General features: G+C 53.2%; 3 protein-coding genes across 19 annotated transcripts in view; 2 read left to right on the top strand and 1 right to left on the bottom strand.

The window, feature by feature from the left end:
• The window catches only part of NDRG4 (NDRG family member 4), a 42,392-nt gene extending 32,025 nt beyond the window's left edge, over positions 1 to 10,367 (top strand). For 4 of the 6 annotated variants that reach the window (XM_079118336.1, XM_079118335.1, XM_079118333.1 and 1 more), the window contains 14 exons: positions 481 to 586; positions 817 to 937; positions 1,018 to 1,080; positions 1,218 to 1,278; positions 2,601 to 2,687; positions 2,758 to 2,814; positions 3,176 to 3,279; positions 4,462 to 4,518; positions 4,601 to 4,652; positions 5,567 to 5,614; positions 5,764 to 5,799; positions 5,928 to 5,979; positions 7,397 to 7,435; positions 8,385 to 10,367. In XM_079118336.1, coding sequence (XP_078974462.1) covers positions 481 to 586; positions 817 to 937; positions 1,018 to 1,080; positions 1,218 to 1,278; positions 2,601 to 2,687; positions 2,758 to 2,814; positions 3,176 to 3,279; positions 4,462 to 4,518; positions 4,601 to 4,652; positions 5,567 to 5,614; positions 5,764 to 5,799; positions 5,928 to 5,979; positions 7,397 to 7,435; positions 8,385 to 8,539 — 1,038 coding nt within the window. In that variant the 3' untranslated portion in view covers positions 8,540 to 10,367. The remainder of the gene's footprint in view (positions 1 to 480; positions 587 to 816; positions 938 to 1,017; positions 1,081 to 1,217; positions 1,279 to 2,600; positions 2,688 to 2,757; positions 2,815 to 3,175; positions 3,280 to 4,461; positions 4,519 to 4,600; positions 4,653 to 5,566; positions 5,615 to 5,763; positions 5,800 to 5,927; positions 5,980 to 7,396; positions 7,436 to 8,384) is intronic. The other 2 variants (XM_079118334.1, XM_079118332.1) reach the window with 1 other exon arrangement.
• A 107-nt stretch (positions 10,368 to 10,474) lies between these two features.
• SETD6 (SET domain containing 6, protein lysine methyltransferase) lies at positions 10,475 to 14,991 on the top strand. 6 transcript variants are annotated; one of them, XM_079118326.1, is made up of 9 exons: positions 10,475 to 11,571; positions 11,653 to 11,797; positions 11,876 to 12,017; positions 12,152 to 12,346; positions 12,489 to 12,609; positions 13,586 to 13,766; positions 13,861 to 14,003; positions 14,080 to 14,331; positions 14,764 to 14,991. In XM_079118326.1, exons 1-9 carry the CDS (start codon positions 11,245 to 11,247, stop codon positions 14,902 to 14,904), a joined length of 1,647 nt encoding a protein of 548 aa, XP_078974452.1. In that variant the 5' UTR covers positions 10,475 to 11,244; the 3' UTR covers positions 14,905 to 14,991. The 6 variants fall into 6 exon arrangements, with proteins under 6 accessions (XP_078974452.1, XP_078974451.1, XP_078974454.1 ...); XM_079118330.1 differs by having other exon boundaries at positions 11,170 to 11,271; positions 11,476 to 11,571; positions 11,653 to 12,017; XM_079118325.1 differs by having other exon boundaries at positions 11,653 to 12,017.
• A 700-nt stretch (positions 14,992 to 15,691) lies between these two features.
• The window catches only part of CNOT1 (CCR4-NOT transcription complex subunit 1), an 87,840-nt gene continuing 86,948 nt past the window's right edge, over positions 15,692 to 16,583 (bottom strand). For all 7 annotated transcript variants that reach the window (XM_079118318.1, XM_079118323.1, XM_079118321.1 and 4 more), the window contains 2 exons: positions 16,338 to 16,472; positions 15,692 to 16,160 (listed from right to left, as the gene is read on the bottom strand). In XM_079118318.1, coding sequence (XP_078974444.1) covers positions 16,082 to 16,160; positions 16,338 to 16,472 — 214 coding nt within the window. In that variant the 3' untranslated portion in view covers positions 15,692 to 16,081. The remainder of the gene's footprint in view (positions 16,161 to 16,337; positions 16,473 to 16,583) is intronic.

Genomic DNA, 16,583 nt, shown 5'->3' with positions numbered 1-16,583 from the left:
TGAGCAAGAGCCCTGCGGTGGGACCTGGAAGGGCTGTGGGGCAGGGCTGAGGGTCTAGGCAGCTCTGAGGCTAACCCCTTCAGGAGCAGGAAACCCTTGAGGCTTCTGAGTGTAGGGTGGGGGGGACTTGGGCTGGGGTGGCAGAGCTGTTTGAAGGGGTTGCAGCAGGAGGGAGAAAACTGGCCTCCCTGGCCCCCGAAGGGCTAAGTGTAGGTAGGGAGCTGGGCCTGGCCAGGGCAGCACTATGTTGACTTTACAGAGAAGACCAGAACTTTCTGTGCAGTTCCTATTGTCCCTATGCTGAACACCCCTGAGAAACAGCACTGCCTCTGACCTGTCCTCCTGGGGCTGCTAGGGAACAGGACACTAACTGGGGTCCCCACCACAGGCCCAGAAGTCCTTAGCCTGTCCCAACCACCTTGTTCCCCAGAGGAACCAGGAGTGGGGGCTACTGAGACAATCCGGACTCTCTTCTTCCAGGAACATGACATTGAGACGCCCTATGGCCTTCTGCACGTGGTGATCCGGGGCTCCCCCAAGGGGAACCGTCCGGCCATCCTCACCTACCATGATGTGGGCCTCAACCGTAAGTGCAACCTGGTTTTATGCAGCCTCCCCTCAGCATGGCCTCCCCCTCCCCCCCTGCCTCAGGGCCTGGTAAATCCCGCTCAGTTAGCTCTGCAGCCCTGGTCGTCTGGCCTGCTTTCCCTGATGGGCCCTGAGGCTAAGCTCACCCACCTGGAGCAGACAGGGCTGCTGGCCTCCTTCCCGTGCCCTGCCCCAGGGCTCAGCCAGCTGAGAGGTGTGTCTTTGCAGACAAGCTGTGCTTCAACACCTTCTTCAACTTTGAGGACATGCAGGAGATCACCAAGCACTTTGTGGTGTGCCACGTGGATGCCCCCGGACAGCAGGTGGGGGCGTCGCAGTTTCCTCAGGGGTAGGTGCCCCGAAGCCCCTCCACCTGTCCCCTGCCCCCGCCGCAGGCTGGCCCGGCCTGACCTCCTGCCTTGCCTGCAGGTACCAGTTCCCGTCCATGGAGCAGCTGGCCGCCATGCTCCCCAGCGTGGTGCAGCACTTCGGGTGAGTCCCCCTGCCTGGTGCTGCCACCACTGCGGACCCATCTGCACGCCTGCCGCTGAGGGTGGGGCCCGCTCTGGGTGGGTGTCATGGGAAATGTCACCCACTGCCCCAGAGTGACCAGCCATACTCTGTCCCAGGTTCAAGTACGTGATTGGCATTGGCGTGGGAGCCGGAGCCTACGTGCTGGCCAAGTTCGCAGTGAGTTTCCCCACCCCCACCCAGAATCCCCCCCTGTGCTCGCTCTTCCTCCTCCTCCTCCCACTCCTCTCTTATTAGATGTTTTTTTTGCGGGGAGGGTACTGGGAATTGAATCCAGGAACACTTTACTACTGACCTGTGTCCCCAGCCCCCCCCTTTTTTTTTGGAGACAAGGTGTCAGTGAGTTGCTGAGGGTCTCACGAAATTGCTGAGACTGGTCTTGAACTCAGGCTCTGCCTCAGCCTCAGAGCCACTTGGAGTACAGGTGTGGGGGCACCACCACACCTGGCCTCTTAGTTGATTAGAAAAGCCCCTTTTCATTTTTTTCCTTCCAAGAAAATAAGCTTTAAATCAAGAAAAAGAGGAGACATTTTTCCATTCATTTCCTCAAAAGACTATTAACTAGAACTTGCTTAGGCATTATCCAAAGCCAAATTTTCTGTTAGCAATTATGTAACCAGTTACTCTACCACTACGTAAGGGTTAAGGTAGCATTTGAACATGAATAATCTTTTAACAAAACTACACATATTAAAGTTGTGAGATTTAAAGCCATATTTCAAAAACATCATGTTTGGGAACAGGAAAGCTTTTCATCTCTAAAAACAGAAACATAATTTTTTTAGGGTTCAAAACATTTCTTTCTTCAAAAAGAAATAAGAGTTTTCAACTCCAGTTCCCCATTTCAGCACTTAAGCATGTGTCAGCTCAGCACGGCTCTGTGCTGATCTGTGTTTCTGTTTCTCCCTGAACCCAAGCCCACAGTTGAACAGAAAATGCAGATCTCTTTCACCATGTCTGATACAAAACAGGCTTTGAAAAGGTCAGGTTCTTAATTGACATCACAGGGGCTTTATTGTCTATAAAAGCAAAGAAGCAACCTGTTTAAGATTTTAAGATATTTCATTCTCTCATTTGCAACACCTTCAAAAGTATATAAAGAGGGGCTGGGGAATGTGGTTCAGTGGTGGAGCGCTTGCCCAGCATGGTGAAAAAAAGAAAAAGTCTGTACACACACACACACAAAGAAACGGGTGCGAAACAGTGATATATTCTAAATAAATCAAAGAATTTATAGGGGTTGGGCGGGCAGAAGAATGAGCAGGGCCCCTGGCCGTGGCCACCCATGCAAGTCTCCAGCTGCAGCCGGTTGATCCAGCAATGGCATCTTGAAAATTTGACAAAAGTATTTTCACCTCCTCTGACTTCCTAACCACCTGTGAGACAGGCAGGGTGAGGATTTTCCAGCTCATTTTCTAGGTGGGAAGAAGGGGGCTCCCTACACCCCGTGCCACCCGGCCCCTTCTCCCCTCTCCCTGCAGCTCATTTTCCCTGACCTAGTGGAGGGGCTGGTGCTCATGAACATTGACCCCAACGGCAAAGGCTGGATCGACTGGGCTGCCACCAAGGTGAGCGTGGCGCCCCTGGGGCCGGGTGGTGGCTGCGTGCGGTGCTCACACGGCCTTCCTCCTCCGGCAGCTCTCTGGCCTGACCAGCACTTTACCGGACACGGTGCTCTCCCACCTCTTCAGCCAGGTGAGGTGTGGGGGTTCTGCAGACCCTGGCTGTCCTTAAACAGGACCAGGGGCGGCTGGGCGAGGGACGGCACCGAGGCTCGGGCAGCTGCTGTATGGCACCGTCCCACCTCCCACTCGAGCAGGAGGAGGCAGGGGTGGCTTTCTGGCCTCTGACCTGTCTCACGCCACATTCTCTCGTCACCCCCGATGCCCAGCTTCTGAAAGGCCCGTGGGAGAGATTGCCCCTCTCCCCCCTGCTCGAGGCCCCGTCCCCGCCCCCCGCCGTGGGGACCTGGGCCAGGGCTGCTCTGGAGTTGGTGGCCAGGAGTTCCCTCTGATTCTCCCTCCCTCCACGCCCCCACCCACTCCCCTGGGTGCAGGAGGAGCTGGTGAACAACACCGAGCTGGTGCAGAGCTACCGGCAGCAGATCGGGAACGTGGTGAACCAGGCCAACCTGCAGCTCTTCTGGAACATGTACAACAGGTGTGGCAGGCACTTGGGCCGGGGGACCCCCTCCCTACAGCCACCCATGGGAGGAGGCAGGGAGGCAACGTGCCCCATTTGTCGATGAGCAGGCTGTGGAGCCTCAGAGAGGCAGCTGCCTGGGGTGCACCCTTCCGGGGGCTAAAGGGAAGAGAGGTTTTGGACCTTGGTCAAGGGCCTTGCTGACTGGGAGCTCTGGGGGATGTTAGCAACACCCGACCCCCACAACACGGGGCCTTGGGGCTGACCTCTGTAAAATGGCAGGAGATCAGATGAGATTGTGCTTTATAGCTGTACTCTTTGGTCCTTTGAGGATTGTCCTTTGGGAGGGTAGCCAGGTCCCCGACTTGTCTGCCCTCCCTTCTCTGTCTTTTGCAAATATTTATTAAGCACTGGCTGGAAAAACAAGAGAATTAGTCCTGCTTTCCAAATGGCCCAGGAGGCAGGCCAGCAGCAGAAACTCCCACAGAACAAAAATGGCAGTGCCCAAGTTGGGTATGGTGATGCAGGTCTGTGATCCCAGTGATTCTGGAGGCTGAGGCCAGAGGATCCAAGTTCAAGACCAGCCTGGGCAACTTAGCAAGGTCTCGTCTCAAAATAAAAAGTACTAGGGCTGGGCACGATGACCCATCCCAGCAGCTCAGGAGGCTGAGGTGGGAGGATCACAGATTCAGGGTCAGCCTCAGCACTGTAGTGAGACCCTAAGCAACTTAGGGAGACCCTGTCTCTAAATAAAAAATAAAAAGGGTTGCGGGGCTGGGGATATGGCTCAGTTGGTAGAGTGCTTGCCTTGCAAGCACAAGGCCCTGGGTTCGATCCCCAGCACCGCAAAAAAAAAAAAAAAAAAAAGGGTTGGGGACTTAGCTCAGTGGTGAAATCCCCAGCACCCCCACACCAGGAAGAAAAGAATGCGGAACATAGCTTAGTGGTAGAGCACCCCTAGGTTCAATTCCCAGTACCACAAAAAAGGGGGGTGATGCATAGCACTCTGAGGGAGATGGAGAGCAAAATCTGGGAGCCCACCTGGCCTCAGTTGGGTTTTGAAGTCACATGAGGGAAGCCCAGGGGCCGGGTCTATACGGAGAGGTCCACGGCTCCGTTTTACCAGTTGGCAGTGCTGGGTTTTGGCACTCTCCATCCAGCCCTGTGATGCCCACCTTTGCCTCTGCCCCTCCCCTGCAGCCGCAGAGACCTGGACATTAACCGGCCTGGGACAGTGCCCAATGCCAAGACGCTCCGGTGAGTGATGGCTGGCCCTCCAGACTGTCCTGGCCTTTGTCCTCCATGCCCAGGCCAGACAGCCCTTTTCCTCTGTCTGCAGCTGCCCCGTGATGCTGGTGGTCGGGGACAACGCGCCTGCTGAGGATGGGGTGGTGAGTGTGGGCCGTGTCCTGGCTGGCCATGGGAGGCACGAGTTGGTGCTCATGGGACTCCAGTCAGCAGGGCCAGTTTCTGATGCAGCCCAGGGTAGACTCAGGGACATGCGGTGGAAGGAGGCTTCCCATCTACCTCCCAGCCATTGTGCCACACCCATCCTGCAGGTGGGAAGGAATAGAGAGGGGAAGGAGCTGGGTTAGGGCCAGGCTGACTGGCCCTCATCCATGGCCACCCCCAGCAGTGCAGTCCTCCTTGGTCTCTGTGTACTTAAGGCCCAAAGCCAAAAATCTCTTCCTCTATAATTTGACCCATTATGGAACAGATTCACACGTACAACTGCACGGTCGCCCTTGACCACCACAGGCAGCCACAATGTTGGGGGCTATGTGTCACCTCTCCTGTTGTAACTCTGGCAGCAGGCAGCCTGGGGGTGGGTGCCCTGCAGCACAGAACTGCTTGGAGGCTTTAGGGGGAGCAGAAGTGGCCAGGGTAGTCCCCATGGGCCTGGAAAATACCAGACCAGGGTGCATAAGGAGGGCGAGCAGGAACAGGGCATGGCTGCACCTGCCATCTTGACCCAGGCGGGGCCTCAGTCTCCCACTGATCCCTAGCACCTCTTGCCTCACTGCCCTGGCCCTGGGGCTTCCCTCGACCCATCTACCTGAGTGGCCTTGGCTGTCCCTGCCCCACCAGCTGTTGTGAATAGGGTTTGATGATGTCAGGCCCTTGCTGTGGGGGTGGGGGATGCCAGCTGATCTCCAGGCAGGGCCATAGGAGGCCTGAAAGGAGAGCAGAGCAGTTGGGGAAGAGCTGCCCCTGCCTACCTGTACCCACTGCCTCTGCTGTGGGTGCACAACCCACCTTAGCATGGGTGGGGTGGGGTCTTATTGAAGCTGCTCCTTGTCCCTAGGTGGAGTGCAACTCCAAACTGGACCCAACCACCACCACCTTCCTGAAGGTGAGCCCTGCCTCCCAGCCCCCCTCATAGGCGGGGCCTCAGGGAGGGGCCTGTTGGGGTCCCACCCAGGGCTGGAGCAGGACTGTGTCTAGTGAGCAGAGCCTGTCCCGGTGGGGGCTGCTCAGTTCTCTCCACTCTGTCCCTTGCAGATGGCAGATTCTGGAGGGCTCCCCCAAGTCACACAGGTGAGACTCTTGCTCCCCTGCCTTTATACCACCTGCTTGGCAGAGGTGGGCAGTTGTGGGAGAGTGAGGGAGGCCTCCCCCCCCGCCCCAGCAGCCATCAAAGCTTGTGCTGTCCCACCCTCATGCAGCCAGGGAAGCTGACTGAGGCCTTCAAGTACTTCCTGCAAGGCATGGGCTACAGTAAGTATCCCTCCACCCAACCCCCACCCAGAGACTGGCGGGCTGGGGCACGCTGGCAGGGCTGGCATGATGTTGGTTTGGGTGCTGAGGATCCTGTGGGCACAATGAGTGTGCACATCTGGGCCCCAAACCCTGGTCCATGCTCCCTGGACTCCACCTATGTTCCAAGTTGCAAGTCCCAGACCAAGCTGACTTTTGCCTTGAGGCTGCCCCTGGCACTCTTGAGGGCAGTGCTGGGCCTGTTTGGGGGAGAGAGAGACGTCTTCTCCCAGTCCAGGGCCTAGAGCTCAGTCCTGCTCAGGAAGCCTATTTGAGGTGAGTCACTCACCCCCGCTGGGTCTGGGGACACAAGGAGGCCTCGGGCACCTGATAAGGCCCTCTGTCACAGGTGGAGGGTGGTACCTAGCGGCATCATGGGAGTGGGTCTGAAGTCTGGGGACGAGGGAAGGCAAGTGAGTCCATCGGGGTGTTAAGAGACCGAAGGTCGCCAAGCCTGGGGGAGGAGAACCTGGAGACCCTGAGGAAGCTGGGCACATGAGCGAACAGCTCCTTGATCCCTCGCCTTTCTGAAACTTCAGACTGCCCATTGAGCCCCCAGCACAGGCACACGCACGCTGGTGTCTCCGGGGGACCTTCTCCACCTCACATCTCACCCACCTCAGGCTCCTCTACTGGCAGGAAGCAAACTTTCTGTCCCCCACTTGGTTGTTTTTTCCTCAGATCTCACCTGTCTCTGCAGCGTGTGTCACTTTGGAGGAACCGATGGGGTAGACCTGGGGGTACAGTGGGCACATAGGCAGGAATAGAAGCCCTTGGCCCCAGAGCCTGCCAGCTCTCTGAAAAGTAGAGCAGAGAGGCCAAGGCCAGCAGGGAGGCACCTCCCAGGTCTGAGGCTGGGCCCTGTGCAGGCAGGGAGCTCTGTGAGCATTCGGGAGGCGACAAATGAGCAACTTGCCTCAGTGACCTCAGGGGCCCTAAAGAAATACACCAGAGAGCTGCAGCTGGGAGGGATTTTGAAGTTTGTGCAGGCCTCCCCCATTCTGCAAGTGGGGAGACTGGGCCCCCACAGAACGGTGACGGCACCAGGCCTTGGGTATGGGCACAGAAGGCCTCGTCCACGTGAGCCCCTCACTGCCATGGCCAGGGCTGGAGAGGGATGAGAAGCCCCATCCTGCTGCCAGGGCTCTCTCAGGCCAGACTGAGATCAGCCTCTGTTGTGGGTGCTTCCAGGGGCTGCTCCTGGGTGGGTGGGCGGGCAGGTGTGGGCTCATGTGGCTTGGCCCTGCCCTAGCCCTCTCTGTGCCTGTCCACTTGTCTCATCTCTTCGGTCCATCTCAATGCCCTGGCCTCAGCCCAGCAATGATCTTCAGTGTTGTGTCTCCCTGTCCCCGCCCCCTCTCTGGCTCTTCTCTCTTAGTTGCATACTTGAAGGACCGAAGGCTGAGTGGAGGAGCAGGTAGCCCCGTGGCCCCTCTCCTGATGCATGGACGCCCCTTGCAGCCTCTCCCCTGCTCCTTCCTCTGTGCAGTGCTGCAGCCAGGTTGCATCTTGCTGTGATTTGGAAACTTCTTGTGTCCTGCTCAACTCAAAACCCCAGAAGATTCCTGTTCTTCTGCAGATCCTGGCCCACTGTAGGCTCTATCCTGTTCAGGGCTGGGTCTTAGAGCAGTCTTGCTAGAATGCCAGGGGCTGTAGGGCTTCCAGAGTTCTAGGAGTTAGAAACAGAACCTCCTCAGAAGTAGAGCGCAGGCTGGCCTTGTGGGTTGCAATGCTGGTGCTGGCCAAACTGAACAGGCTGGAAGGTGGTGGGTGGGCAGGTGATTTTAGGAGGGTGAAATCTGCTGCCTGCAAGTCTCAACTTTGAAACTCAGAATGAGAGGAAAAGTGGGCAGCTTGCAACCATGATATATGTCCTCCTTTACAAAAGCAATCCTGCTTCCCCACCCAGTCACCATTTTTTATTCCAGTACTGGGGTTTGTAGCTACGTCCTTAGCAAGACAGAGTCTTGCTAAGTTGCCCAGGCTGGCCTCAAGCTTGCAATCCTCCTGTCTCAGCCTCGTGAGTGTTTGGAGTTACAGGTGTGAGCCACCGTACCTGGCTCCCATCGTCCTCTTGAGGGAGACCTAGTTGGAAATAGTACGTCCCTGCACCTTCCCTGTTCTGGCCGTAGCTCTGGTCAGCTGCTGGGATACAAGACCCCATTGGCCAAAGCCCCTTTGGCCCTCTCATTATCGCTGGCCCTGCATGCCTCAGGCCTGATGGTGCCAGTTTCCTGGCTTGGGATGGACCTGTGTCGTTGGAAGGCTGGGTCTCGCTGGCCGCTTTGCTTGCGTTATCCTTTTCCCACCTGCTGGTGCCTGGTCCTAGCTGGCGGTCCTCACACCCGTTCCATTTCTGTCCACAGTGCCCTCAGCCAGCATGACTCGTCTGGCTCGCTCTCGTACTGCATCTCTCACGAGCGCCAGCTCAGTGGATGGCAGCCGCCCGCAGGCCTGCACCCACTCAGAGAGCAGCGAGGGGCTGGGCCAGGTCAACCACACCATGGAGGTGTCCTGCTGAAGCCCTGGGCTCTACCCAAGACGCCTGGCCACCTGCATCGAGGTCCCACTGCCATCCCTGCACCGGCTCATTTTCCCTTTAGTTTATTTTTGTGAGGGCAAAGTGGGGGAATGGGGCTACTTCTTTTTTTAAAGTTGAGGGGATCCACCATAGATGCTGCAGCAGAAGTCTCCAGATGGTTGGAGGGGCCCTCTCCCCCACCCTCATCTCACTCCCCATGCGAACTTGGCTTCTCAGGCCCTCACATCCAACACACAGCCTGGGCACAGTCAGGGCTGGGCCTTGCTTGGGGTTCGCTAAACAAAGAGTTGGAGTTCTTGGACCAGGATCCAGGATCATCCCCCCATTAAACAGAGCATGGCTCCACCTTGGGCAAGCAGGTTTGAAGAAGCAATGGGGTTTTGAGATGGTCAGTGCTGGATTCAGACCCTGATGTGGGGGCAGGAGATAGCAGCCAGGCACCCTGGAGCTCTGAGGCCCCTCGCCCTCAGCTCCACCAAGCACACAGGTGCTCAGCATCTGGACAGTGGCCACAAGGGGGCACTCTGCCCAAGCAGTGGCTTTCCTGGACCAGAGCCCAGGCTGGTGCTGAAAGGCCAAATGGGCTGAAGGGAGTTTCCTGGCCTAAGAGAGGACATGGAGAATCCTGAGAGCAAGAACCCCAACACTGTCCCTTTCTGGCCCACATACTCTGCCACTTGTTGGCCCTTTCCCATTCTGAGCCAAAGTCTCTGAGGCAGAAGTTACCTGTCCCCCTCTAGTGACCTGACTGGGGGCAGAAGGAAAAGACTAGGATTGCTCTTGTGTGTTCTGTATACCCAAGAACTTCAAGGTTACCACCTGTGGGGTCAGCAGGTGGAGAGACACAGTGTAGCTCAGAGTTCCCGTAGACCCTGTTTGCCTTAGTCCCAGAGGGCAGCCTACTCAGCACAGCATGGTGCCCAGCAGAACTCCTGTACAGCAGCAGCAGCATCTCCAGCAGAAAGGCTAGTCCAGGGCAGCAAGACTCCAGAGCCCCATGTCACCTGCTGGAGTGGGCATGGGCTGGGCTTGCTGGGCCCTGGGTGGCAGTTGAAGGTTCTTGAAGTGAACAAGGGCCACGCAGAGAAAAGCTCCCCACATACCCAGCCCCTCCTGCCACCTGATGTCCAGGCTGTGCCATTTACTTCCTATCCACCCACCTTACCAGGTATAATCTCCCAGCTCAGAAAACAGAGCCATTTGTCTCAGCCTAAATAAATTGTCACAACCCCCCTCCCTCCAAGAAGGGACAGCACTGAAAAAATGAAGGGCTGTGGAGGGGGAGGGTGGTGTGTGGGTGTTCTGAGGCTGAGGACGCCAGCATCTGCATTTACTCACACACATTGCCTCCCTTCTATAATCTTAAGCCATTACTAGATTGCTCTAGGGCCTGGTGGAGTACAGTTTGTCCCCAGTTCTGTTGACTCACGTGCTTCCTTTGAATATTGAATGTGACTGTTCAAAGCTGGTAGAATTAACCCCTCTTACTGTAGATAGCACTTCAAGTATTTTTTTTTTTTTGCTGTGTTCTTATATCTATAAATATCTATACATTATATATATATATATGTATATTGGGTCCTCCTGCGTGTGCTTTTTCATTGGAGGATTGTCTCTTTGGTCAAGGTGAACTTTTAATGGGGAGTTTGATTATTTTCCTCTCTGTACAAAGTGAAGAGCCTAATTTTGTGTATTCTGGTGGCTGATGTCAATAAGACATTGAAATGACAAACTGTTAAATAAAAACCCTTGTCAATGTAGAAAGAGATACCTGTATTGAAACACTAATAAACTAAAAAGAACCTAAGTGTGGCCATGCTATGTAAAAGCTTATCAAGAAAGAATGTTCACGCTGCGAGGGCCAGTGCTGCTTGGACTTGGGTGGGGTTGAGAGTGCCCAATATGCACAGGGGCTTTTTCCCACCCATCTCTACATTTCCAGTTACCACCTACATTACCTTACCAATCTTAACATTAATTCTACAGGGTAGATAATTGTTTCACCGTGTTAGGATAAAGGATCTGCCCCAATACGAGGCCAAGCTGAGAGTTAACTTAGCCTTGTTTAGCTACAAAACCGAAACCTGCAACCCATTCACTGACTTGTTTCCCCCAAAATAATAGCAAGTTGCTTCTCCATGTTTAATCCCAATCGGTTTCATCCATTATTCATTTACCCATCCCTCCTACGCGTCAGTTAAAAAAAAGAAAGTGAAATCCGCCAAACGGTAGGCAGATGAACGTCGGACATATCAGCAGCGGGTCTGTGGATCCCACAGCCTGCTAGGCCACGCCACTCCCCAACACACACGCAAACTCCCAACTGGTCAAATTACTGCGAAACGGCCTCGGAAAGAAACCCGATTTTGTTCTCGCACGCAGACTTCTACCCAGGAAGTCTCGGCTCTCTGGCCAGACCCAAGGGAAGCAGCGGAGGTTCCAGGCTCCAGGCGGCCTGGCGACACGTCTGCATTCGGACTGCGAGTTTTCTAAACCCAATTGGAAACACGAGCTAGGGCTGGGCTCGAACTATCGCAGACTCGCGCCCTGGTCGCGGACGCCGACAGCCGGCACACGTGGTTCCGGAGCGCCCAGCCTGCCAGCGTCCCGCTGGGGGCGGGGCCAGCGGCGCCGGAAGTGCCGGCGCGCACACCCTGAGTGGTGGCGCGGCGACGCGTCGGACCATGGCGACCCGGGCCAAGCGCCCGCGGGTGAGTGGCGGGCGGCCGGCACGGGGCCCATCGCTCCGCTCCGCCCGGAGGTCGCCCGCGCGTGCCGCTGCGCCCCCCGCCCCAGGTCCGGTTCCCCTCTCCGGCTTCTTCTCCCCCATGCAAAGCGCCCCTTCCGCGCGCACGCGCCATCATCCCCGCGGGCTCTCCGGGGCGGGGCCTCGTCACTCTGCTCCTGTATCTCAGGTGTCACGGCCGCGGGCCAGTGGCGAGTCGGAATCCGACCCAGTGGCGGGCTTCCTGACCTGGTGCCGGCGGGTGGGACTGGAGCTGAGCCCCAAGGTGAGTGTGCGTGCGGCGGCGGCGGCGTGGAGGGGCGCGTGCGGCCCGGACTGCTGACCGGCGCCTCCTCTCCCCTCGCAGGTGGCGGTGACCCGGCAGGGCACCGTCTCCGGTTACGGCATGGTGGCTCGTGAAAGCGTGCTGCCAGGGGAGCTGCTGTTCGCGGTGCCGCGGGCAGCGCTGTTGTCGCCACACACCTGCTCCATCAGGGGCCTGCTGGAGCGAGGTGGGCACGCTGGCGGACGGAGTCACCGAGGCGGGCTCCAGAGCCGCGCCGGGGCGCTCATCTCTGTGTTTTCTCCAGAGCGAGGCGCGCTGCAGAGCCAGTCGGGCTGGGTGCCGCTGCTGCTGGCGCTTCTCCATGAGCTGCAGGCGCCAGCCTCACTGTGGAGCCCCTACTTTGCGCTCTGGCCTGAGCTGGGCCACTTGGAGCACCCCATGTTCTGGTGAGCGCTGTGGGAGAGGTTGAGGAGCTCCCACTTCAGTAACCTCCAGCCACCCTGCCCGGGGTGGGGACAGGGCCCACGCGCACTGTCATGATAGGATGTGTGAAGGAGGTTGGGATGGGGTGTCTCCGCAGGCCAGAAGAGGAGCGCCGGCTCCTGCTGCAAGGCACAGGTGTCCCTGAGGCTGTCGAGAAGGATTTGGCCAACATTCGCAGCGAGTTCTATTCCATAGTGCTTCCCTTCATGGAAGCCCACCCTGATCTCTTCTGCCCCAGCGTTCGCTCCCTGGAACTCTACCACCAGCTAGTGGCCCTTGTGATGGCCTATAGGTCAGTGAGTAAACCTTGGAGGACCCAGCTCTTACCTTTGGAACTCTACTAAGGGCTAAGGGCGGTGGAAGAAGACGACACTGAGCTCCAGCCATAGTCCCCCACCCAAGCCTGGGCCTTAGCCAAGTTCTCTCTGTGGCAGCTTTCAAGAACCACTGGAGGAAGAGGAAGATGAAAAGGAGCCGAACTCCCCTTTGATGGTGCCTGCTGCAGACATACTAAACCACTTAGCCAATCACAATGCCAATCTAGAGTACTCGGCAGTGAGTGGATCCCACCTGGTTCCTGTTATGTGCATTGATTGAGCATCTGATTCAAACTAGTGTGTCATTGGGCTCAATTTTCCTACTTATACTAAATTATGACGGGGTTAAATGAACTTGTCCTGTGTAATTGTGGTATGCAGTAAAATCATTTGAACACAAAACATCTTAAAGCTCTCAAGAAATCCTGTAAGCTGCCGTGGCTTATGCCTGAAATCCCAGTGGCTGGAGAGGCTAAGGCAGCAGGATCACAAGTTCAAAGCCAGCTTCTACTCAGGCTGTGTCAAAATAAAATATTAAAAGGGCTTTGAGATGTGGCTCATTGGCTAAGTGCCCCTGGGTTCAATCCCCTGTAGCAAAAAAAAAAAAAAAAAAAAAATCCTCTGATAGACTATTGCCATCATTTACTTGATACAAGTGCTGGGTGGTATGCATAGCCATGTTTCATCTGCCACTGGCTGCTCTGGCCATGTCAGTGAGCCAAGACTCGGTTAGCCCTGGTGATAGCAGCCTGGAATAGCTATGGTCTCAGTACCTTTCAGGAGGAGAGGTGGGAATGTTCACAGGCCCATGTCTAAGATGACCCCATTTTGGGTCAGTTAAACTCTACATGAAAATTTGAAAGTTATGAAATTAAAAATCAGTGAATGTTGCTGTTACTACTTCTTTCAATTGTCTTTAATATTTGATTGGATTTAATAGTTGTTTTTGAAAGCCGACAACTTTTTCAGTGCTGAGGATGACTGAACTGAGCAGAGATTTACCAAACAACATAGAGAGATGACCTTTTGAAGTTAGCCTTCATCCCTTTCACTCTACAGTATAGGGTGTGACAGGAAGTAAAGGCAGGATGGTGGTAGATACAGCTATGTTCCCTGGCTGACTATACCTGCTGGAGGCTCTTCCTAAGAGAGATGTGATCTTCATGGGAATGGCCTGGGAAGGGCATGGCCCCAGCTTCTCCCTTTCATCCCAGGATTATCTTCGGATGGTTGCTACTCAGCCCATTCCTAAAGGCCATGAGATTTTCAACACTTACGGGCAAATGGCTAATTGGCAACTTATTCACATGTATGGTTTTGTTGAACCATATCCTGGCAACACAGATGACACAGCGGACATTCAGATGGTGACTGTCCGTGAAGCTGCAATACAGGGTGAGTCTCATTAACTTGTGTTTTGAAAAGCAGTTGACTTACTGGAAATAAGCCCCTGGGTATACCAAGACTGGCCCTGTTACTTCATCTACAGGAACCAAAGGTGAAGCTGAAAGGCTCCAATTATATGAGCGCTGGGATTTCTTATGCAAACTGGAGATGGTAGGGGAAGAGGGTGCATTTGTGATTGGCCGTAAGGAGGTGCTAACTGAAGAGGAACTGGCTGCCACACTAAAGGTAAAGGGCTAAGACTTGTCATGTGTAATGGTGTTAAATAGCTCAGTTACTTAAATGACCAAATTGTTGCTTTCAGGTCCTGTGCATGCCTGCTGAGGAATTCAGAGAATTTAAAGACCGAGATGGATGGAGAGAAGATGAATGGGAAGAAGACAGACTAACAGTCACAAATATACCCAAGCTCAAAGCATCATGGAGACGGCTTCTGCGAGACAGTGTTCTGTTGACTTTGCAGACCTATGCCACAGACTTAAAAACTGAGCAGGATGTCCTCAGTAATAAGGAAGTCTATGCCAAACTCAGCTGGAGGGAAAAACAGGCCTTACAGGTTCGTTATGGTCAGAAGATGATCTTACATCAGCTGTTGGAACTGACAAGTTAGTTGGTTCTCTATTGCCTGAAGGAAAAGTAGTAAGAACTTTAGTTTAAACTGATACTTTGTTGCTTGAGCAGGGGGAATATTTGGATCTTTTGCATTTATTAAATACCAAATGGAAAAGAACCGAGAGTGACACATTTTAGGGTTGGTATCAATAGACTTGGGAATTACTAATGAGAATAGTACATTTTATAGCTGTTTTAACAAAAGCCAGAAGAAAGATGGTATTTATAGCACTTAACATGGACTTTAGAGGAAGATCTGATTTAAATCTGGGTCTGTGTTGAGGAAATCACTTAACCTTTTTTTTTGAAGCCTTCGTTCCCTTTTGGAGGTTTTAATAAGTGATGTAACTGAAATTGGCTTTACTTGTACCTTCAGTTATCTGAAGTTTGCTCTGGATGGCATATCCTTCAAGGGATAAACCTGAAGACACCAAGGATATTCCTAGGCCTCTATTTAATTTTGAACCTTTTTGTTCTCCCTACTCATAAAACTTCCATCATTAAAGGTAAGGCATAATACCTCCTTATCTTTAAAAAAAAAAAAAAGGTGTTCTGTAATTCAATTTGATCACAGAAGCCTGTTCCAGCAGTTTTCTCCTGTTAAAACAGCAAACACTAAACATTTGTTCAGATATGCCATCTCATTCAGCAAGTAGGAGTTTGCTGGGTTCCATCTCTAGCACTCCCCGCAAAAAGGATGTTTCCCAATGGCCCTTGGCTATTCAAGGCTAGGCTATCTACTTTCCTCCTCACAGCCCTGGTGGCTGCTGCTACTGAGAAAGGCACAGTGAACTAACATGCATGTCATGAGTTTTAATGTTTAACTGCAGTCCGGGTACACGTGTAAGAAGTGGGATAGCTAGGGCCCAGGAACTAGAAAGGCTACAAAATAGAACACAGGGACCAATACATTCACAAAACACTTAAGGTCCTTACAAAAGGGGCTGCATTGGTCCTTAAGACTTTTGTTATTCAACTTATGTATTGCCCTCTGCACAGCCTAAGGTTTAGTTCCTTTTCCCAGAGTTTGCCCAGTAACAGGAGAGTGACATAGGAGCTTTAGGCCTGGGCTGGTTTCCCTTCAGAGGAACATACCTGGGTGGGGCCAGCCTCTATGTTCTGCAGCAGAACTGAGGGACTAACATCTGCTTTCCCTGTGGCCTGCTTTTTCAAAACCAAAGCACATCTCAATTGTGAGCCTTTCCAGTATTCCCTGGCATATCATTCTATCGCATCCATATTTTTAAGAATTTTTTTTTTTTTTAAGTATCGTATCCACATTAACAAAAAATACATAATATTTAAAACTGGCTTTTACTATTCTTTGGGACAACAGGAATATGCCCTTGAACAAGTGAATGGCATTGTTGCCTATTTATTATAAGGTATCAGTTTATGTACTTGCCTTGGACATATTTTGCACAAACCCAAGAAGTTCCAGACAAAAGTTTTCTCTTTCATATATTTACACAAGTTCAAAATGATATTCACAGCATCTTCTAAATTTTGGCCAAGAGTCAAAAAATGCATTTAAACTTTGGAACGTGCCCACATAGGAGGCTGACCCCAACAGTAGTTGGGGCAGACACCCAAGAACCAAAGGGCTGGAAAAGTCAGGAAGAACTGAAAGGATTCTTCATTTTATGGACTTGGTGCAGTGGGACCTTGAGGCTGACAACGGAGATACAGTTCATCTAACTGGCACCTGTCCCTTCCATTACTTGCTGAGCCTGCTTCTGTCCCATGCAGCACTGTGCAACCGACTGGAATAACCTAAAGGATGGAAACAATTACAAGTTTACTTGTGAGGAAAGTTTAGGACTGATAATACCTTGTTTTTTTCTTTTTTTGCTTTAGCCAGAGCCACGTTCATCATAGACCCAAGCTAGAGAAATTAAGCGAATCTCTCCTGTCCCACTGCTAGATAATTAAAAATAACTTTTTACTCACTTTTCAATTTCTGGGGCACAGTGTACAAATTCGTGGTTCCAGAACTTAAATGCTGGATTTTTAATCAGCTCAATGAAGGTAATAAGAAGACCCCAAGGATGTGGCCTATTTACAATCAACCGTTCCAAGAGAACCCTGGAAAAGGGGAGAAAGGGTCAGTTAATGCAGAGATATGTACAAAAGCATGACCATGCCTGTTACCTTATTTCATAACTTCTCTCTGTTAAATCACTCAAACTTATCTTC

The sequence above is a fragment of the Sciurus vulgaris genome, assembly GCF_902686455.1.
Source record: "Sciurus vulgaris genome assembly, chromosome: 17".
NCBI lineage: Eukaryota > Metazoa > Chordata > Mammalia > Rodentia > Sciuridae > Sciurus > Sciurus vulgaris.
The sequence above is the reverse complement of the archived record's forward strand: the minus strand, read 5'-3'. Positions and strand labels throughout refer to the sequence as shown.

What these genes read in the sequence shown, in the direction of transcription:
- SETD6 (XM_079118325.1), top strand. Translation starts at nt 11,245, where the DNA reads ATGGCGACCCGGGCCAAGCGCCCGCGGGTGAGTGGCGGGCGGCCGGCA. An exon ending in GCCCTTGTGATGGCCTATAG is followed by an intron (nt 12,347 to 12,488) that starts GTCAGTGAGTAA and finishes TCTCTGTGGCAG; the next exon opens with CTTTCAAGAACCACTGGAGG. An exon ending in GGGAAAAACAGGCCTTACAG is followed by an intron (nt 14,332 to 14,763) that starts GTTCGTTATGGT and finishes TTGTACCTTCAG; the next exon opens with TTATCTGAAGTTTGCTCTGG.